The sequence below is a fragment of the Vicugna pacos genome, chromosome 5 (assembly GCF_048564905.1).
Source record: "Vicugna pacos chromosome 5, VicPac4, whole genome shotgun sequence".
NCBI classification, from domain to species: domain Eukaryota; kingdom Metazoa; phylum Chordata; class Mammalia; order Artiodactyla; family Camelidae; genus Vicugna; species Vicugna pacos.
The window spans coordinates 40010216-40033664 of NC_132991.1; the positions used below are offsets into that span (position 1 = coordinate 40010216).

The window sequence follows — 23449 nt, forward strand, 5'->3', positions numbered from 1 at the left end:
AACATGAGGAGGGCAAAGTCTTATAAAATGGAGCCATTTAAACTTCAAGCATACCTTAAGCAGATTAGCACTGAGATCAGAGTAACAGAAGATAATTAAGGAGGTGAAACAGATCACTCTGTTCACAAAATTGTATTTAGCAGGAAATGTTTTAAGTAGTTATTTAAAAACTGAAATTTGAAGGGAATCACACACTCTGTGTGCTAACATAGAGAAGACGCAGCTAAAATAATGAGAAAAATTTTTTTTAAAAACCCAAACATTCTTAAATATTTCAAAGGAATTTAATGTAAGCAAGACATACTGAGATTTTCTTCTGTGTTTTAAAAGGAGATTTCTTATATTTCTTTTTAGTTATGACTCATTTATAAAATTATTAAATGATCCTCACAAACTGTTATCTATGTGTTTGAAAAATCTAACAAAAACCTCAATCCAGGTAAAAATGAGAAAGAAAAGCAAAAACTCTATTTAAAACACACCATCTCAATGATACATAAAGATTTTTTTCTGTAACTCCAAAAAGTGCCACTGAAACTGTTAAATTAGTGCAGCACATTTGAGTAAATACTTAAAAGTCTTTAGCAAATTTTAGCTTTACCACATGAACTCTTCCTGACCGAGCATCCTCTTAAGTCATAAAGAAAATGAACAAGACATAAAAGGGCAAATAAAGGCCTGACCGAGGTTCACCATTCTTACAGTCTTGGTCTTGATCGGTAAAATGTACTAATAATGAATGCTATTTCTTCTAAAAGACAGAATGAGCCAGGCCTCGCATCTAGTATTAGTTTCATCAGCTAAAATGTGGAACGTCCACACTGAGCAGATATAAAACACAATGGCCTTTACAGAACCGTGGCCTCCTGGACTGACCATGGTGGCAGCCTCGTTGTCCTGGTCGCTCTGGAGCAGCAGAGCGCAGTGCCGCAGGCAGGCGTCGGGGTCATCCTGGGCCAGGTACAGTCGAGCCAGCTCCAGCATGATCTGCAGAGAAGGGCAAGATGAGTCAGAAACTGCCTGGGATAAAAATTGAATTAGGAAGATGTCTCGGCACAGAGTAAAATAAACCATTTGACCAAAAGTTATTGCAATAAAAACGCCAAGCATGATAGGCAGGAAAACTATAGGTCTGCTCAACTCTGGTTTCTTTTATACTGGGGGAAAAAAAAGGAAAAACAGACCTAACTCATTTGAAAAGTGGAGAGAGACAAAGCATTGTGGAAAGAACACTGGTCTTAAATCAGGAGACAGGATTCTAGTCCAGGCTTCTCCGTGATGGGGCCTAGTCCCTATCCCCTCTCCAAACCTGTTTTCCTCATTTGTGCAATTAAAAAGGCTGCAGCGGATTACCCCTAAGTAGGCTCCAGATTTACAGCTCTGATTCCAACCCCTTTAACCAACACTGAACAAGGCACTGTTTGGTTATGACTTAATAAAGGTTATTTTTGCCTTACATCTGAAAGAGTTGTATTAATTTCAAAATGTCCAATCTTTAAATTTATAGTTGCCTTTCATTTTACATCACCTATTTAGGTATTTAGCCGTTTATTAGACTTTTTAAAAAAATTGTTAATCATCTACCATGATCTGAGAGAGTAACAACATTTGTTTATAAACTGGCCATGAATGTAAGTTTTCTACACTAGTATAATCTTGACACTTATTCTCATGCTACGCCATTTGAGGTAAGAGGCTCAATCTCGTCACTTCTGTATACCCAGCACCAAATGGCAACTGAAACACCGAAGAGTACAGTCACTGTTTAGTAACTGGAACTGAACCATCCAGATTCAGATATTTGAGACTGAAAATTGTTTTTTAAGTGACTATTAAAACACAGATGAATATAAAAATCAAACAGCTTGGAGTTTTACTTTGTATCACTTGTTCCATAATAATTTTTAGCCTCTAACATTATTTAAGGCATCATGTATTTTGAAGAATTTCTAGAAGCAATATTAAAATTTAACTTGCATTTTTGTTACATTTTTCAAATCTTTATAAATAAGCTGGTAAGAAGTTTACATTTGGGAAAATCAGACAACATCTGGAATAGAAAGTGCTTAAAATTTTATAAAGGTACTGACCTTATTATCTGTTTCACAATGAACAAGAGCCTCTCTATAAAACTTAATTGCTTTTTCATAGTCTCGCTGAGCAACAGAATGTTTTGCAATCTCTGCACAAATTTCAGCTGCTAAATGTTTCTGTGCAGGAACTGCATCTGGCTGTTCCATCTGAACACGTTTTAGTACCCGAGCTTGTAATTCGCGAGCCTGGAAAAATACAGGGGTAAAAAAGGAAATAAAAAAAGAAATAGAAGAAATAAAATAGTTCTCAGTAACTCACATGGAGCATAGTTTTACAGATTTATTTGAGCACTATTGGCCTTCAATTTAACAAAGACTGATCCAAAGAAAATGTCTTAGTTGAGGTCTTAAAAAGGTACTTGTTTGCAAATGAGCCAGCATGCACTTACTTACCTTTGCAACGAATGTACTATAAAATTACTGAGTCTTTTTCCACTGTAATAAGGATATGTACAGAAAGCTCACTAAGAGGGGAATGCAACCATGAAACGAGTATTTAGAAAAGACGTCTAGATGCTATAATTAAAATTTTAAATGTTTATTAAATTCAAAAAATAGTACCTAAAAGGTACTAAATCAAATATTGGCAGGTTTCAGGCAATACGTTCATCTATATACTGTCAATGGCATATAAATCAGTCCAGTCTCTCTGAGGATCACCCTAGTAAAACATGCTAACTTGATAAAACTAACTAGGCTACTGAAGTTAGGTGTTCCTTTCCTGGGAAGGTATTAAGGACATCACTCAGAAGGAAAAAAGGAAACATATTATTTGTTATAAAGAAAAACAATCTGTTACTTGTTGCAAAAACAAACAAAACAACAACAAAACAAAATTAAAAAATCTGGATGCAACCCAAATGCTTAATGATAGGGAAATGGTTAATCAGTTCAGAGTGTGGTCCTATACTATGCACAGACATCCTGAAAGGAGGCAGGGACCTTCCTCAGGGTAATAATGGAGTTTGCTAAATTGGAAGAGTATCAGCTTTTCCACCCAGTCTGGTTTCTGAAACACTGAGACTTTCCTCTAACAAGTGACAGAACTCCTATGCGTCAGGCCTTCACAATAAAATTTAACTTTGAGCTAGAGCTAATCATTCACTCATGCATTCATGCATCCATTTAATGAACAGTATAAATGCCCACCATCTGCCACACATAATGCTACACACAGGGAGCCTTTCTGGGGACTCCTGTCACAATACTGGTTGACAACTGGTATTTGATGAAGATGGTCTAAAGCTGATTATTTTTTGGAACTACAGGTCATAATATTAATTTAGGGCATCATAAGCTTTCTTTTGGAAACTGAAGAGAAAAGATTAGAAAATACTAGTGTATACAGCATGTGTCAAAGGTTAATACTGCTTTGTGAAATTTTTATTTTGGTTATATTAATGTGTGTTTATATACAGATAGAAGTATGTATACATTTGTGTCTTTGATGCTTTACATTTTGCATACATCAGTGTGCATGGTTTTGCACATGTGCACACATTCATAGTCAAAGAATTCTGAAACAACTGGTCTAAATAGGGTGATCATGCCTCTCTGTCTGGCTTTTAACTTCTCTTTTATACCTGCTGTGCCAGCTTAATGACAAATGCTGCCTTTTTTTTTTTCTAAAGAGTATTCTGGCTTGAAAAATTATATGGTCCTGCTAGGTTTAAGAGATATGCAATTCATTCTCTAGACAGTCTGAATTTTGTCTCTGAATCAAATAAATCTCTAAATGTCAAATATGTGGGCTTCATGAGCTTAGCATCCTAGAGAAAACCCTTTACCAGTTAGATTTTGTGATGCTTTGCAATTTTCTTAAAGGTAAATAAAAGGGGGGAGTTTTTTTGAGTAAAAGTTTTTTGCATTTTCTATTAAAGACATAAAAGAATGCTCAAATTCTGTAAATGTATACAATAATCATTAAGAAATATTTTCATGTAGAATAAAGTTTTTTTTTGAAGAATTGATACCATTCCCTATGTTTTTCCTTGGTTTCATCAGAAATAAATTTTAATTATCTGTTACAATAACTATATTAATCTTGAATGTCAACACATTTACTTTTCCCTTCCCCTTCCTTTTTTAATATGTATTTTTGTAAATTCCCTCAAACCCTTAGGTAGAATAAAGTATATATATAAACATCTTATTTCAAAGGCTTCTTAATTTCCCTTTTAATTTCTATAGCCTTATTGTATATCTTACTAAGACCATATCATAATAAAATATACCAATAAAATTAGAATACATATTACTGTATGTGATGAAGATGGAGCTATGTAAACATACTGGAAAAAGCCATACAAATGAATGTTAAGTGAAAGAAGCAAAAGCAAATATAATCTGTACATATTAAAACTATAAAAGTTATAAAGTCCTAAAATTGTTTGTTTTATGGCATATAGGTTGTTTATTCCTGATTTAGCTTTTATTTTCATAGAAAATATAATTAATATACTAAAAAATGATTTTTCCTATAATTGTTTCTGCAATTAAAAAGAATGACAATGATCGATGATTTCCTTTCAGTCATTCAACAGAAATGTTGAGAACGTATCACGGTGGACAGATTTGAAGATGGATCCCACGAGCTTCACCTCTCGTGCAACAAGAGGATGAGGATTAGTTAGGAGGAGTCTGGGCAAAAGATGATGATAGACAGGGCTACAAGGTGACAGAGAGGGGTGAAGAAGAAATGTGGAGTTATTTCAGGAGTATGAAATTTGTAGGAAGTAAAATGAGTAAGAATTGGGATTTCCTTAAATTTACTGGTTCTGCCACTGCCTGAAATGTTAAGCAACCATGCAAAACTGTCATGATGGAACCCCCAAGTTCCATAAAGTGGAGAATTAAGCTCAATAAATAGTTGCTGAATAAATGAATTTAAAATATCAAAAACTTGGATTACACTTAGAAAGTTTCTACTGGAATTGTATTTTACTTGAATTATTTTGTAATATTACATTCAGATTCAAATTGTTTGAATTGTACTTCAAAAAGATTTATCTTTTTAGAGATTAGAACGCATGGAATATTACAGGTGGGAAGAATGTTATGGCTCTTCAAATTTTATGAAAGATGAATAATCCCTGTGCTATAACATATAAACTTAAAGTGAATTTGACCTTGGTTTGTTGGCACTGTCTAGTCATAGTATACTGTTTGTTTTTTTTGGTATTGTTCAATGTGTCTGGTCATATTAACACAGGGGTTCATGCAACCAGGTTAGTGGGACTAATGATATTCATAATAGAATGAAATAAGTCAAATTCACTTCTAAAATGTTTTGAAAGTCTAAATTTACAAAAATTACACTTTCCTTGTAGCTAATGGTAACTAACCTCGGGTTAGGTGTAATTCTTTTATCATGTGATTCAGAAAATAGAGATATAATATACCAACAATTAAAAGATACTAAGATTGTTGAAGACTACATCTTAATGAAAATCCTTAGTTTACATGGGGATCACAGGACTCTACTAGTACAAGCCCAGTTCATTCACAACTAGAACAAATAAATATTATTGGACACTGCCACTGAAACACAGGTCATTTTATATGTGTGTATGTATGTATGTGTGCATATGTTAACCACTGTTAGCTAAAGCTCGAAGTCAAAACATTCAATGAATTATTTGCAGAATGTAAAACTCTTCCAGGTACATGAAAATCAGGTCAAAAGGTGGCAAGTAGTATGGTATTCTGGAAAGCACATGGGATTGATCCGTAGTGAAGTGCTCTATGTTGTACTTCAAGCTCAGAGATGTGGGGCAAAGCAATGACCAGATTTGACCTAATTGGATATACAATGAATTAAGCACTCAGTAATGCCAGAAACCTATTATTTCAAATCCACATGGAACCTTTACCAACTGATTACAATGTAGGATATAAAGCAAGCCTTAACAAATTTCAAAGGATTGAATCATTCAAAGTATGTCTTTGACCACAGTGGAATTAAACTGGAAATCAGTATTAAAATGATAATAAGAAAATTGGAACTGCTTGGAAATTGACCACTGCACTTTTAAATAACCAATGGGTCAAAGAAGTGATCAAAGTGCAAATGAGTAAATATTATGAACTGAATAATAATAAACCTGTGAGATATAGCTAAAGCAGTGCTTAGAGAGAAATTTATCACCTTAAATGAATAACAAAAGAACAGAGGCTAAAAATCCACTACCTAACATACTATTTAAATAAACTAGAAAAAGATCAGCAGATCAAACCCAAAGAAAGCAGAAACTAATGAGGTAAAAAGCAAACAATAAAGCCAGAGAAGCAAAAGTTGGTTCTTTGAAAACATTAAGATAAGAAACCCATGGCATAATTGATAATTAATAGAAGGAAAATAAAATAAAAAAGATGACTTTTTACAGCACTTGCAGATATTCAAAAGATAAAATGAACAAACCTATGTCAATAAATTTTACAATTTAATAAACTGAACAAATTACTTAAAAAATATAGCCATCCAAACCAACAAATTTTAAAATGATGAGTCTGAAACTTAGAGATGTTGAATCCATTAATAAAAATCTTCCATCAAAGATGCCTCAAAGTCTCAACAGTATTAATACTAAATTGTTCCAAACATTAAAGAAACAGCATGTCTTAGAGACCAGTCTTTCTCATGAACATGTATGTATAAACCCTGAACAAAATATTAGGAAATATCTTTAAATTCCAGCAATATCTTTAAAAAAAAAAAAACCACAGGTGACATTTACTTCAATATGGTTTAACATTCAAAAATCAATTTAATACACCACAATAGAAAAAAACTGGAGAAAAGTCACATGACTATCAATAGATGCAGAGATTGCATTAGAGAAAATTTATCTTTTATAAAAAAACCTGTTAGCCAACTAGAAATTGAAAAATCATCAAAAAACATCAATCACTTAGGAATACATCTAAGGAAATGCATGCAAAACCTCTACATTGAAAACCACAAAATATTAAGATAAATTAAAGAAGATATGAGCGAGTGGAAGAGGAAAAAGGTGAGTTCAAATCCTGCCTATGACACTAGTCATGTGGCCTCATGCAAGTTATTAAAGCAAGCTTTCTCAGCTGTAAAATAGGCTTAAAAACATCAACCTTCCCTAACTGTTATAATAATTAGCAATGATATATTTGAACAGTACAATCCATTGGCATTCAGTCATTATTTCTATTTGACTTCTGTGAGTTGGGCCAAAAGATTGTCTTCCTTTCACATGTGGCACATTCTCTTCTGCACCCACCTCCCACCCTCAAGCCCTCACAAACACAGGCATTAGTTTACCTGTTGTAATGAAGCGACTGCATCATCAGGTCTGTCCACCTTACTATAAACTTTTGCTAGAAGAATGTGAGAACGTCCATCCTCCATGAGAGCTGATAGTTCATTTACTATGAAAGAATAAAATATATAGGGAAAAAAACAGTAATTCATTTAAAATAAATGTTTACATTTTCTATAAGTTTTTAAACTTGATTTTGGAAAATAGTTAATAAAACTAAACAATGTTCAGTAAGTTAACTGAAGAATGGCTAAACTGGAAAAAAAAATTTAGGATAAAAACTGCCTGGAAGAAAAGTTAAAGAACTGAACAACTGGAGGCTCTTCTTCAACATACAAGAGGTAACAGTAACACAGACAAGAATTTCAATTTTCACTAAGTATATAAGCATTTATGCTTATTGAACTCATTCAAAAACAAGATAGGGTAGCTGACAAATGCCAATTAAGAAGACAATTGCTATTTTTAAAATAATAGAACTTGATAAGCAATAAAGTAGTCATTAAGAACACTGACTTTGATGCCAACCTGTCTTGGTTTCAAATCTAGGCTTTCTCTCTTACTGGCTAACCATGGTAATAACTGAACAAGAAAAATACTTATCCAGTCTGTGCCTTCTTTCATCTGTAAAATAGGGGAAATAATAGTACCTATCTCATAGGGTTGTAAAAATTTAAAAGTTAGTAAATTATTAAATAAGTTAATATATGCAAAACAATTTAAGTCTTGTACATGGTAAAGACTATTTAAACATTTGGTATTATTTTGTAATCTAAGAGTAATAAAAGAAGCCTAGATAATTAACAAGATGTTTCTTCCATATTTACTGAGTGCATGGTCAATGCCACATTCTGTTCGAAGTGGTTTATATAGGTTATTTCTTTAAAGTGTCATCCTGAGAGAGAGGTTCCGTTATTGCTGTCTTACAGGTAGAAAAGCTCTAAGGTGGGAACAACAAGGAGGCTGTGACAATGTTGAGAGAAGGTTGGAAGGAGAGGTCAGAGGAGCAATGACAAGCACACATGAAGGGCCGTGGGAGCCGCTGGAAGACTGGCTCAGAGAGCAAGGGGGACAAGGCTGAGCTCCAGCAGGCATGACTGGACTCCCATTGTGTAAAAGGGCCAGCACTGCTGCTGGCTTGGGAAAGGCTGTGTCAGGTGTGGGGCTGAGGATGGAAACAGGGAGACCAGGCGGAGGCTACTGTTATAATCCACCGAAGAGACCATCGTCTCTAAGAGACCGGTAGCTTAGACAGGGTGACAGCGGTGGAAATAAAGAGACATAGGAGGATTCTGAATACATCCGAAGGTAGAATCGAGGAAAATTTCCTATGGTCAAGGACAAGGGAGAAGGTAAGGATTTTGGCTCTTTGCAACTTACAAAGAAGGATGAAGTTACTGAGATAAAGAAGGCTGCACATGAACAAATGTGGGGAGACAGATCAGGGATTCAGTGTCAGACGTGCTAAGTTTAAGATATTTACTAGAACCCAGGTGCTACTATTCATCAGCCAGGTAAATCTGGATATATCAAGAAAACTGAGTATTAGATTGCTAATTTGAAAGTGGAGATAATTTGATTTGCCTCAAAAATAATGTGAGCATTAATAAAATAATATGTAATGAAATGCACATGAAAGCGTCTAAGTACACCATTGGCTGTGTTCAGCAGATATTTATTAAATGAAAGTATACTGCATAAATGTAATATACTCAAGCCAATAAAAGAAAAACATACTACTTGAATCTCTCCTCCACATCCTTTTAAAAAATGCATATCCACATTTAAGACCATGTGTAACGTTTCAAGCAAGGTTTGCCAAGACTCATGCAAATATTTTCATGGAATTAATAACACTATACAGTAAGTGCAGAGGGAGAGGGAGGGAGAAAGAAAAAGCAAGAAAGAAAGGAAGGGAGGAAGAAAATTACTCAACCAGAATCATCGGAGTGATAGGTACAAAAAAGTCTGTTGTATGTTAAAGGTGACATTTCAATAAAATTGGCTATTCACTTGGGAAACTATATAGTGGAAACTGTGTGTGAATTAAAGTATATGAATTAAAGTTCTCCATTACAAAAATTAAAACTACAAAAATCCCAGAAAACAAAAGAATTTTTTTGTATCATTAGGATTAGAGATTTTTCTGAGCATGACAAGAAATTTAGAAGTCAAAAAGAGAAAAGCCTGGTGGGTGTTAAATATTCTATTTGACTAAGGAAATGAGAAACTAGTTTGGTAAAGAAAGGACAGCCTGGGAGAAAACATCTGCCACGTGAATAACCAGCAACAGACAAATGAGTAATAGGTAAATGACTAGACAAAGGATATGAAGGGAAGGTCCTAGTGAAAATAGGATCTATAGCTATAAAATGATATCTAATCTTATGAGTCTTCAAAACAAAAGCAAGGTAGTTTTTTTCTCTATAATTAACACTACATAATGTCAGGACATTTTTCCCCTTAAGAAAGAACAATGGGGCAAGATTCAGCTCTAGGAAGTACACAGGATTTTGTCTCAGTAATGTTTCTAACTTTTCTTCGATCTAAATGTCTATCAATAGGGGACTCACCAATAAATTATCGTAGCAACATACAATAGAATAAATACTCTACCTACGCAAAAAAAAAAAAACACTATACTTGCCAACATGGAGAGAAGCTATTAAATAAAAAATGCAAACTGCAGACCTACAGGTATAATGACTCCTTTTTTGGTAGAAAAGTGTGATGTAATTGTGTGTATGTGAGAGAAAGACAGAAAGAGAGAGAGACAGGGGTGGGGAGACTGATCAGGATGATACACAAGCGGTTAAATGGGGATTTTTCTGAAGTGGGAGAGGGACACAACTTTCATTTACTGCTGTCATCTTTAAATTTTTGCAATGTGCAAGCACTTGATTTTATTTAAAAATACAGATCTTTAAAAAGCGTATTTGTTGGGGAGGAGGGTATAACTCAGTGGTAGAGTGCATGCTTATTATGCACAAGGTCCTGGGTTCAATCCCTGGTACCTCCACTAAAAATAAATGTTTTTTAAAAAAGTAGATTTGTATGAACTTGTAAGAAGGCAATCTGATAGTACCTAATTAAAATTTAAATGTACATGCCCTTTAACTTAGCATTTTGCTCTTAAGAACATAATAAGCAAGTGTACACCAAGGAATGAGACACCAGGATATTCATTTTAACATGGTTTACAATATCAAAAGAATGGAAAACAAACTCACTAGATAAAAGTTAAATAACTTAGAGTTATGAAATATTGTGACTCCATCAGACAGAATGATATGAACGTACTGACATCAAATTATATCTGCAACATACTGTATGTGAAAAAAGTTGCAGATAGGAAGAATGAATAGAAAAAAATATGCATGTTACACTCAGGTATTTACATAAATATATATATAAAATATACAGTAAAGCATAAAAATAGTTACCCCTAGGGAGGTAGTTTGAGAACAGGGTAAGTAGAATTCACAGGAGAAAATCGAGACTTCCACATTACACTCTTTCATAGTGCTTAATGTAAAACAAAAACAAACACAAACTTAAAAAAAGGTTTATGAAAATGTTTATTTGTTTAAACACCAGGTATACCTGCAATTTAAAGGAAACTTCCTTTATGTCACTTTGGAAAGTAAAGTACTTTTGTATAACACAATTAACTATTTCATAAATCTGTTTTTAGATTTTTAAATATCTTATTTTAGGAGAGTGATATTCTGATAAATGAAATAACCAACCTCACACATAATATACTGAGGATACAAATACATACTACTATAAAAATAAAAAGATCAGAGATATCAGGTATATTTTTTCAAATCAGAAAGGTTTTCATACCAGGTTCATGAGCTAGAGCATGCTGGAGAACTTTTTCTGCTTTGTCATACCACTTCAATTTTAGTAAGAGTTCAGCCAGGTCATAGCAAAGATAATTTTGTTGTCCACTTTTCAGAGCAGCTTCATAGTAAGTGATTGCCTACACAAAATCCATTTCAGTTAGGAAAGAAAGGCAATGAGAATGGCGTTCAAGCACAGATATTGCACACATTGTGACCTAGAGCAACTGGAAATAACCTAAAAGCAGCTTACCATGTATTTCTACTATCGGTTAAGTATGCCGTTCTTCTTAGACTCAAACATCACACAAGGCAGCTAGCATTTCTTAAGTAGCTAAAGTATTTGGTCAAAAAAAAAATTTTTTTTTTACCGGTTTTATTGCAGAAGTTAGTGAACTTCATTGAAATGCAAATACTTTGCTAGCTGTTGTGTATACATTTAACAGTTACCAGGGGTAGGGCTTTAATATAACTAAAGGAAAATCCATTATCTTTACTAGAAAACCAACCAACCCTCAAAGCACATGGCACACCATAACTGCTTCAACAGAAAGGACGTCTGTTATGCTCCATCATATGATGAAAGACATGCAACAATAGTAAGTTTATCGTAATTTATTTGGTGGCAAAATTTTGGTGTAAGACACTAAAGTAAACTTCTTAGGGTCCAGTCTTTACAAAATGCAGCAAAGAGTAATCTGAGACACCGAGAAAGTCTTTAACACAAATTCCAGTTTATAAAGACACACTTGGAGTTTACAACCATCAAGATACAAAGGATGCTTGCTGAAATCTCTCATAGTATTTATTTACCTTTGAATAGTTGTGTGTCTTGACAAGAGCTTTCCCAATTTTGCTTGCCAATGTTCCATCCTTTGGGCTCTGATTTAATGCTTGCTCATATGCCACTATGGCTTCTTCAGGCTAATGTTGGCAGATACAAGAGATAATAAAATAACAGCTTAGCTGGATCCCATGAAATGGCAACATTTCTGTAATTAAGTTCTACATCTGAAATACTTAACAAGACTCATAAAGTACATATGAAGTCCAGAAACCTTAACAATTTCAGAGAGGAGATAGTCGCTAGTGCAGGTCTAACTGCCTGTATAATCCCACCCACATTACTTATGCCCATGTCTTCCTAAATACGTCATGCCAGAGACGGCTTCTTGACTCTTCATCCGGCCGTCATTATTACAGCTAGAATCAGAGTCAGAGGACTGCTTCCCTGTGAAGAAATCACCATTTCAACCAGTAGCTCTCTTCATCCTTTTGTTTAAAGGTGACTCTGACCTTATCTTTCATATCATCTCTATTTCAAACAGTAATGCTGGACAACTGGATCTCAACTTGAAAAAATAACTTCATTATAATGGCTGTCTCCTTTGTACTGTGATGACTGGATCTTTGAGCATTAGGTAAACGTTATGAAAATGGGAGGGGGAATTGGATGAAGGTGGTTAAGCAGCACAAAATTCCAGCTACAATTAAGTATTAGAGAAGTAATATACAACATTCCAAAAAATATAATACTGCTGTACGTTACACGTGAAAGCTTTTGAAAGAGTAAATCCTGAGTTCTCATCACAAGCAAAAATACTTTTTTCTATTGCTTCAATTTTGTATCTATGTGAGATGATGGCTACCCACCAAACTTACTATGAAAATCACTTCATGATTTAAGTCAAATCATTATGCTACATACCTCAAACTTTTACAGTGCTGCATGTCAATTATATCCCAATAATACTGAAAAAAACCCCTAAATTCCTTTCAATAGGATGTTATACTAATTACAAAGAAGAGTTTTTTGGGCATTTCGTTTGTTTTTAAATTTATGTTCAGTAGCATCAGAGACCTTACCTCTTGAATATTCATGTACGCATCACCAAGGAGAAGAAAAGAACGAGGGCTGGGCATCCTTTCAGCAATTTCTCTGGAAATCAGACCAACTGTACTTAGTATATTGAATACAAATTCCTTCTAAATCAGTTAAATAAAAATAAGCTTATTTATTTCAATTTACTAATAGCCTTCAGAGTACCTTCTTCATACCCAACCAACAGTGTAATTTAAAAAAAAAAACCCACTCATACTCAGATTGTTTATGCTAGGTCAACAATTTTTTTCATTAAATCTTTCCATTTTCTGAAACACAGGTAAATCTGTACAGGTAGATAGTAAACATGTAAACTCTCATTATCCAGAAATATGTTTTGCTCTCTTTAATTCTGAAACGATATGGGAATGAAGCTCCGAAACATGATAAACACTTATTGTCCTCCTATGCATCCTGAACTCTGATATTCATGGCATAAATCATATACTGCGAGCTACCTTAAAAAATATAAAATCTTCTTTGGTATTTGCTGCTTATTTCTTACCTGCAAAATGCAGACTTCTAAAGGTCAAAATACCAAAGTGTGAGTTCAAATAATAATGTGATGCTAAGTCTTTAATTTACAGTATCTCATTTAATTCATCCAAAACCTCCATGAGAAAAGAGTATTATGATTTTATAAATGATGCTAAGAGTTTACTATAGCTAATGTGTCAGATCTACCTGAAACAAAACCCTATGCTTTTAACTACTATACTATAGTGTACCCAAACACATCAACTCTATTTTAAAGTATTTTCCTATCATTAGAGATGGTAGCGCTGATCTTTTGGAAACATCACAGAAAATATAATCTGGGAACTCCACTCCATCCACCTGTACAGGGGGTGCTGCTCAATTTCTTTGAGTCACTCAGCACCTACAAAGAATCTGAGCAGCTTTCTGAGTTTTGATATTTACAAAATATAGATGAAGCAATATGACTTAATTCACCAACATTTTACTAAGTTCTCAAAGATAAAAATTAATTTTCTCTCACATGGAGTATGTGCCTGTATCTTTTTTTGTTTGGGGAGAGGAGTGAGAGCAACCTGTGTGTGTGTGTATACGCGCATGTCTGTGTGTATGTGTGCGCACATACATGCACTTGTGTATATGTGTGTTGTGTATTCCAGTAACCTAAAGGTATCAGTGTATGACAACTTAAAAAAAATTTTTTTTTATTGAAGTGTAGTTGATTTACAATGTTACTTTCAGGTGTATAGCAAAGCAGTTCAATTATACATATACATACATATTTTCTTTTCAGATTCTTTTCCATTATATGCTATTACATCATCAATATAGTGCCCCGTGCTATACAGTAGGTCTTTGTTGTTTATTTTATATATAGTAGTATATGACACAACTTTTTAAATTGCTGCCACTTCTGTGACCCATACCTTAGTGTGGTGTATACTAAGCCATAATTTTCTTTTGCTATAACTATAGTATTGAGTGTTAAATATGACTACAGCCCATGAACTGTTAACGTTACATAATGCTTTTAAGCTGTTAGAATATTTGTAACTGTTGTTCTTTCCCTTCCCAAACAGGAAGATTCAGGGTCCAAAAATAACATCTGATGAGGGAGGAGAGCTGAGAACCCAGAGTAAGCCACAGGTTGAAATAATCATGATTATTCTGATTTATGTTTTAGGGAGAGTGAGTAACTTGGTTAAAGTGATTGTGGTTGGTGGCAGTAGAAGGAAGCAAAAACACATTAAGGAAAGAATCTATAAAGTGTCTAAAAAGCAGTTAAAGAAAAGAAATAAATTTGGGGGTTAATTTTAGGAGATAAATATGTCAAAATATAATGGGTTGAAATGACCACTTACCTGTAACAAGTGATATATAACATTTTCTCTTTTCTGTGCTTCAGATATATAGCTGCCATTTTTTCTTTGGCTTCTACGAAATAAGGCTGTTCAGCTGTCACATTCCGAAGCATGCTTAAAGCCCGCTCCACATCTCCTTGGGCCAAAGCTAAGTCTACATTAGCAATGGTAACACGCAACTCTTCAGATGTCCCAGAAAATTCATGGATGGCATCTTGTAAAACTTTGGCTGCCTCATGCTGTAAAGATGAAATTAAAATAACATTCAAAATTCAACAAATTACACTAGAAACCAGCAATTTCTACTAGTAGAGAATGAGCAAAAAATGCTAGCACAGTTATGATATTCATGAAATATTGATGGATTTTTGAATGAAAAGTACAAAAATTTAAAATTAAACTTGAGTCCAAATTCAGATGAGATTATAAATATTTGTTAGCTGGAAAGTGTTCTTGTAACTAGGTCAGCAGCAGTTGCTACACAAGAATCGCTGCTACTATAATTTAAAAACATTTACTTTGTGTCCAGCATTGTATTAACCCATTTAATTCTCACAAAAATCCTCTAAGGTCATTACTATTGTTACCTACCACCTTGCAGTAAGGAAAATGAGATTCAGAGAGTTAAGAAGTTAACAAACGATATAATCAGAATTCAAACTCAGGCAGCCTGACTCCAAAGCCTAAATTCTTAGCCACATTCATTACTGCATCTCTGGTGGGATCCAGTCCACAGTCATTCACTGTAACCAATGGCTCTTCATTATATAGTAAATTATTTTATTCCCTATGCCAGGATATCATTTTTGTTATACTTAAGGTGAATATATTTCCTCATTTCCAAATCTGTACCTCAATGAATCTGAAATGTCATTTATTTTAATTCATCTCAACTTTACACATTCTAGACATTCTGATTTAAGAAACATTAAAGTGTGAAAATAAATAGTGCATCTGAGAATCAACTATATCTGGTGGAATTGGTTCTTATTAAATGTATTTTATGTTAATTTATTAATGAAAAAAAATTCTTTGATATTTGGCAAGTATCTAGACATTGCCTTCTTAACTCCCACTAAAATATGAAACACGAAAATAACTGATTAACAACTGCTGCAACCTACAAAACAGATATAAATGTTAAGGTCCTCATTTTCTACAATTCTTCTCAGAATTACATGCTTGTTTTCTATCTTTCTATGTATCTATCTGTATTATTCTCAAGCATTTGATTTTAATGATCTATTTGTATTTTTTTAAGTATTTGATTTTATGATTGTCCTAGGTATTTACCAAAGCTGCATTATTTCAGTGGTTGGTTCTTTCATTTTCTCAACTATAAGGATTTCAGGCTACCACTTTCATTTTATTCTAGCAGAGTGTGTGTGTGTGAATCCTTTTAGGAATTCACAGAATTCTAACTATATTACGTTATTACTACCTTTCATGGTAGCCAAAGTATACATTAAATTATTATATACATTACATTAATACCTATCATAGTACATTGTATCACATTGATTATTACTTATATTACACATACATTTACTATTACATTTCATGGTAGCCAACATAAGTACACTGATACATAAAGTACAAACTTATGCCTAACTTCAAGAGCTACAGAAAGTACATGATCTGGTGCCAAGTGTTGAGAAATAAATTTTCTAAACTTTACCACTTGGTCAAGGGAATAATTTTAGCTTTTTCATTTCCTACAAATATATATACTTGAATAATGAAGTTCAGACTGGAGCCATTGAATTAAAACTTGACCCACCTGTTCTCCATTTAAGCAGTGAACCTCTACCAACTCAAGAAAGATTGACAGACGATGGCTTGCATCAACTTCAGTGTTTCTGTACTTTGATTTTGTGGAAGCTCCAATTCTCATTCCTGGTAAACTCATTGCCATATGCAGAGTTTTAATTGCTTCTGCTATTTCCCCCATTTTCTTTTGTGACTGAGCTTTTATCAAATGATATAGAGGATATTCTCTCACCTGAAAAAATAATATCCAGAAATACTTCCTTGGACAACATCAACACATAATTAACAATCCATCAAACATTAAACTAATAGGATCTTTGAAGACCATCTACCCTGTGATTGTACACATGAGGTCTATGTCTGTCCTCTTACTTTCTGATCTTTTCCTGTATTAAATTAAAGTAACCTGCCACTACCGTGTGTCCCCCTGGATGACAAACAAGTTGATTAAGTGCTTCTACCATGAAAGAAAAACTGAACCCAAAGTTTATAAAGCTAGCAGATTCTAAGAAATTATTTGAGGAAAGTGATTTGCTTTAACTGAGACTTCCAGTACAGATATAAAGTATTAGACTTCCAAAAACACTTTCTTTTCTAATTTTAAGATTAAAAATTTCAGGACACGTTGGTCACACATTGGTTTTAGCCTTTGATACTACTCTGAAACATGCAGTAATGAAGTTTCTGTCTTTATTTTGGCTATCAACATAATACACAACATATACAGAAAAAATATACCAACATATATAGGCATATACAGAAAAAATTGGAGAAGGACAAAACAAATGAGGAAGGAATCAAGGGGAAGAAGACGGTCCAGAATGAGGTGACTGGCAGCCATCTGACATCTAGGATGGCCACGGTCCTCCTGAGGCTGTGGTTCTGAGCAACAGGCAGGCATCACATTTACCTATGGGCCTTGTGTAAACACTCGTGCTTACAGTCCTCTCTCAGAGGTTTTGATTCTTTGGGTGGGGCGTTGGCACTGGCACTGGGGTCATGATGCACCGCCAGTCTTGAGAACTACTGTCCTAAGAAACAGGCATTATCTCCTGAAAACCTTGCCTGGAACTTGAATTCTTCAGTTCACAGAAAATGGGTTCTCACACAAGGCTAAAGACACTGCCAACGAAGATGAAAGTTGAGGAGCTCCTCCACTACTCCAGGTAGCTCAGAAAGCACCTGAACCCAGTGTTTTCTGCAATGCTTGGGAATATGGGATGTTCACACTGAATATCTTGGATAGAAGTCTAGCATGCTTATATCCCTAAGCCACATGCTAACTTTCAAAATGACTAAGCATTTTTTGATGATATATCTAAAAAGAAGTAACTAAAAATCAAGGTCCAAGAAAGAAACAAGCAATACAGTAAAATCCTTTACATAAAGATATTTGGCATAACGCTCTACAGTTTACAATTATCTTTATACTCATTATTGCATTTAATGTTCACTATAATAGTACGGTATTATATAAGTTTCATAGAAAAGAAAATTGAGGTTGAGAGAGAAGTGGGAAGACCAGACACTAATTCCAGGCAACACAAAAGTGTTGCCAAGTCCATAGATTTTTTTTTTTAACTACATCCCAATTGCCTCCTTTTTTTCTCCTATTACTTGTGATTCAAAATATTTTCCATTTAAAAACACATTTATTAGCAAAACATTACAAGCTAAAATACAAAATACTTAAATATGTAAACATCTGCTCACGGTTCAAGGAGGGTGATTATGTCTTATCCACTTAAGTGTGGAACTCTTACCTTAAAATTAAAGCTCAGACAAAGTTCAAGAGACTGAGAACACAATCTGAATTTTTCCTGAGACAAATAAACCTGAGCCATCAGGAGATGAGCATCTGCATAGGAAGGACTGTGTTCGAGGCAATGCTGCAGGTTATTATAAGCTGCTTCAATATCACCTAATGAGGAAATAAAGTGCTGTTATAATTCAAATTCAAAAGATTGAGAAGCAGAAGTTTGAAAGAAGAGGGAGAAAAGTATTTAAACTTATGAACAGTGATAAAGTCCCCCGTTTATCAGGCCATAGTTTAGCCTCTACCTGCACTAGTTTGCTTCATTTTAGTCTGTGTGAAAGTACATACCTGAAGTCAGGCCACCCCTTGGTCATAAGGAGCAGATCAGGAAAAGAATGTAAAATGAGCAGAATCCAACACCACTGTTACTGAGAGTCCTATGAAGTGTGCCTTCATTTATTTTCCTTGTCAAAATTTTTTCTAATTTACAATTTCATTAAAATAAATTACATAAAAGATAGAAACTTAAATAGCTAGAATGTTATAGTGCTACATTAACAAATAAGGTTTAGTCTAGTAATCATTCTTGACCAAAAAATTTTACTATACATAAAATAACAAAAAAAGCAGAAGGATATATACCAGAGGTTTAGAAAATGTAAGTTATAGATCTTAAATGCCTTTAAATACTAACTGAAAGAGCAAATGTTTTGAAAATATACCTATTGTACACCTGAGAGTCCTTTTTTCAATTGAAGTATATTTGATTTATATTATATTAGTTTCAGGTGTACAGCATAGTGACTCAGTATTTTTGCACACTATATTCCATCATAGGTTATTAAGTACACCTAGAGTCTTAAATTAGAAGGAAATGATTAAGATTAAAGTGACTATCATACTGGAATCCACCTGCAGCTGACAGATGGGGCAGGAAGAGACTCCTCAGAGGAACAACGGCATAGACTCAAGGTGCTAAGAGTGTCTCGTGCTGTAACCCACACTGATTTGCATTCAGCCATCTCATAAACTGGCCTTCACTAGGTATAGCTAGGCCAACCCTCTACATAACTTTGCCAGGAGAACTGGGGAAAAGGATCCTAAATTATTATCTGTCCAGTTACTCTCCGTAACCTTACCTGACACCTTAGACAAAATAAGGCTTACAGACAGGGCCTTCAGTTTCCAAAAACTCAACCTTCTTCTAAAAAAAAATCCAGTTAAATGGAAAATATTTTTCTTAGAGACAAAGGATTAGGAACAAAAATTTGGCTGAGGTAGCATGATAACTTATTAACTACAGTGTCAAAAAATTTTAATTCACCACCAAGCAAAATAAATATCAGATTCTTTTTCGTTGTGATACAATCCAACACTCAGACTGTGCACACAAAAAAGGAAAAAGGAAGGTTAAGCTTAATAAATCTGCATGCAAATTACCACCCCCATATTCTTTCAGGAAGGAGAATTAAGGCAATAACTTGAAAAAAGAGGTTATTACTGGATTAGCCAAGATGGCAGAGTAGAAGGACACTCGTAGCTCATCCTCTCCCACAAATACATCACGACTGACATCCATGGACCCACCCAATTAGAGCACCTGCTGAACTTTGACAGAACATTACCTTCTTCAAAAGACAAAATATGCCACGAAATCTGGTAGGAGAAAAGGAAAAAGGAAAGAAGAAAAAGCAAAACAGTGCAGGGCCAGCCAACTGCACAGAGCAGGGAAGCGACCAGTGCTGGAGATGGTGGGGGGCCTGCCCGCCTACCATGCAGGAGTGCAGCACCTGACCAGGTGTTGGGAGGGGGTATGACCTTGCCTGCCCACCAGCACTGGGAGCAGCACAGACCAGGGGTGTGAACGGAGGGCCTCTGGAAGCAGAGAGCTGAGTTTGCTCAACAGGACTAGGGCAGGAGCAGTGACAACCACAAAACAAAAAGGAGGCCCCATTCAATAACAAGGGCAGACTCTGACCATCAGGTCAACGGCCACACCCCTAACCAAAGCAAAGTAAGACTTGGCAACCACCCATACTTCAGAAGGACCTCTCAACAAAATCATTAAGAGCACACAGTCTCCACGGGAACAAAACCACTTTTTTCCCCTCTGTTCTATTTTCTGTTACTTTTTAAAATTTTTACTTTTTAAACAATTATATGTTTCTAGTCTTAATCCCTTTAAATTTTTTTCTTTTAAAATATTTTACTATTTTTTAAATTCACCTCAATTTCATTTTAGTATCTCTTGGTTTTGTTCTCCTATTGTTGATTATACTCAGTTTTCAAATATTTTTTTCATCTTTTAAGGTTTTTACAATACATCTCAACTCAATTTTTTTTTGCTTCAATTTGTTCTGTTATTGATTATACTGTTTTCAAACCTTTTTTTCCCCTCTTCTTTTAAACTTCTTTTTTTTTTTAAATTTCCACATATGCTTTAGATAAATAAACTCCTTAAGGACCACAGTAGATAACTGATACTCCATAAACCACAGTGCCAAAGAGATATGAGCAAAATGAAGAAGCAGAGGAACCACCCCCAATTAAAAGAACAAGAGAAATCCCCTGAAAGAATGACCAATGAAATAGACATTGATAGCCTACTAGATCATTTCAAAAAAGGAGTGATCAAGGTACTGAAGGAACTAAAAGAGATTGTATTTAGAGACAGAGACTATGTCAAAAATGAAATTGAAGCTGTAAAGCGAAGCTAATTAAAATTGGAAAACTCATTTGCCGAGATGAAAGCTGATCTAAAGGCTGTACAAAGCAGGCTAGATAATGCAGAGGAACAAAAAAGTGACTTAGAAGACAGGACAACAGAAAGCACCCAATCAGAACAGCTGAGAGAAAAACAAAAACCAGTGAAAACAATATAAGGGACCTATGGGATAATACAAAGTGTGTCAATCTACACATAATAGGGGTTACCGAAGGGGAACAAAGAGCAAAAGGGATTGAAAAGGTATTTGAAGAAATCATGACTGAAAACTTCCCAAACCTAAAGAAGGAATCAGATATCCAAGTACAGGAGCTCAGAGGGTCCCAAACAGGAAGAACCCAAACAGATCCACACCAAGACATTATAATCAGGATGGCCAGGGTTAAGGATAAAGAAATGATCCTAAAGGCAGCAAGAGAAAAAGAGTGAGTTACAAGGCAACCCCCATAAGGCTTTCAGCTGATTTCTCTACACAACCACTACAGGCCAGAAGGGAGTGGCAAGATATATTCCAAGTCCTGAATGAAAAAACAGATGCTGCCTAGGATACTTTATCCTGCAAGGTTATACTTTAGAATAGAAGGAGAGATAACGAACTTCACAGACAAGCAAAAACTAGAAGAGTTTAGCAACACTAAACCCATGCTAAAAATAATATTGAAAGGTCTACTCTAAATAGAAAAGAAGCAGGATACTACAGAAATGAGAAGACCATAACTGTAAAGGTGATAACTACCATGAATTACAAATAGAATAAACACGAAATTGTAAAAGAAGACATCTAAATCATTAACAGTGGGAGAGGGAAGCAAGAAAATATTTTTTTCTTTAAGTTTTTTTTCTCGGTAGGATGGATTTGAGCTTATAATTACTATCTGTTTAATAAAATTACAGTAATGGGTTAATATACATACAAAAAAAGGTAACCACAAGCCAAAAACTTACAATAGAGTCACAAAAACTAAACAAAATCCAAGATAATACAAAGGAAAATTATCAAAGCACAAAAGGAAAAAGAAAGAACAAAGAGGAAATACCAAATCAACTGCAAAACTAAGTTCAAAATGGCAACAAACACACATCTATCATTAATTACTGTAAATGTCAATGGACTAAATGCTCCAATCAAAAGACACAGAGTGCAAACTGGATAATAAAACAAGAACCTTGAATATGCTGCATACAAGAAACCCACTTTAGGGAGAAGGACACATATAGATTGCGAGTGAGAAGGTGGAAAAGGTTATTCCATGCAAATAGAAATGACAAGAAAGCAGGAGTAGCAATACTGATTTCAGACAAAATAGACTTTAAAACAAAAGCCATAAAAAAGATAAAGGAGGACATTTTATATTGATTAAAGGAGTAATACAAGATGAGGATATTATTCTCATCAATATATATGCACCCAATATAGGAGCACCTAAGTACATAAAGCAAATACTAACAGAGATAAAGGCGGAAACTGATGGGAATACAATCATTGTCAGAGATTTTAACACCCCATTAACATCACTCTGGACAGATCTTCCAGACAGAAAATAAGGCAACAGAGAAACTAAATGATACAACAGAACAACTATTAGCCTTGTTGATATTTTCAGAACATTACACCCCCCCCCAAAATAGAATATACGTTCTTTTCAAGTGCACATAGAACATTTTCTAGGACTGATCATGTACTTGGGCATGAAAGAAGCCTCAACAATTTTAAGAAGATAGAAATTATCTCAAGCATCCTTTCTGACCACAATGCCATGAAACTAGAAATCAACTACAGAAAAACAATGGAGAAAAAAAATGACAGCATGGAAATTAAACATGCTACTAAAAAAACCAATGGGTCAATGATAAAATCAAAGTTGAAATTAAAAAATACTTTGAGACAAATGACAATGAAAACACAATCACACGTATTTATGGGACACAGCAAAGGCAGTGCTAAGAGGGAAGTTTATAGCAATACAGGCCTTCCTAAAAAAAGAACAATCTCAAATAAACAATCTAACCTGCCAGCTAAACGAATTAGAAAAAGAAGAGCAAAAAAACCCCCAAAAGTCAGCAGAAGGAAGGAAATAATAAAGATAAGGGAGGAAATAAATAAAACAGAGATTAAAAAAATCATAGGAAAAAAATCAATCAAACCAAGAGCTGGTTTTTTGAAAGAGTAAATAAAATCGACAAACCTCTGGCCAAGCTTACAAAGAAAAGAATACAAATAAGCAAAATAAGAAAGGAAAAAA

At 34.4% G+C, this 23449-nt stretch overlaps 1 protein-coding gene across 1 annotated transcript in view; it reads right to left on the reverse strand.

Annotated features, from left to right (window-relative positions):
• Positions 1–23449, reverse strand: part of TTC21B (tetratricopeptide repeat domain 21B) — a 69479-nt gene that overhangs the window by 21363 nt on the left and 24667 nt on the right. The window contains exons 13-21 of the mRNA XM_006201090.3: positions 18489–18646; positions 16736–16957; positions 14956–15194; positions 13102–13174; positions 12049–12159; positions 11237–11375; positions 7390–7496; positions 2091–2279; positions 877–987 (exon numbers count right to left, since the gene is read on the reverse strand). Coding sequence (XP_006201152.2) covers positions 877–987; positions 2091–2279; positions 7390–7496; positions 11237–11375; positions 12049–12159; positions 13102–13174; positions 14956–15194; positions 16736–16957; positions 18489–18646 — 1349 coding nt within the window. The remainder of the gene's footprint in view (positions 1–876; positions 988–2090; positions 2280–7389; positions 7497–11236; positions 11376–12048; positions 12160–13101; positions 13175–14955; positions 15195–16735; positions 16958–18488; positions 18647–23449) is intronic.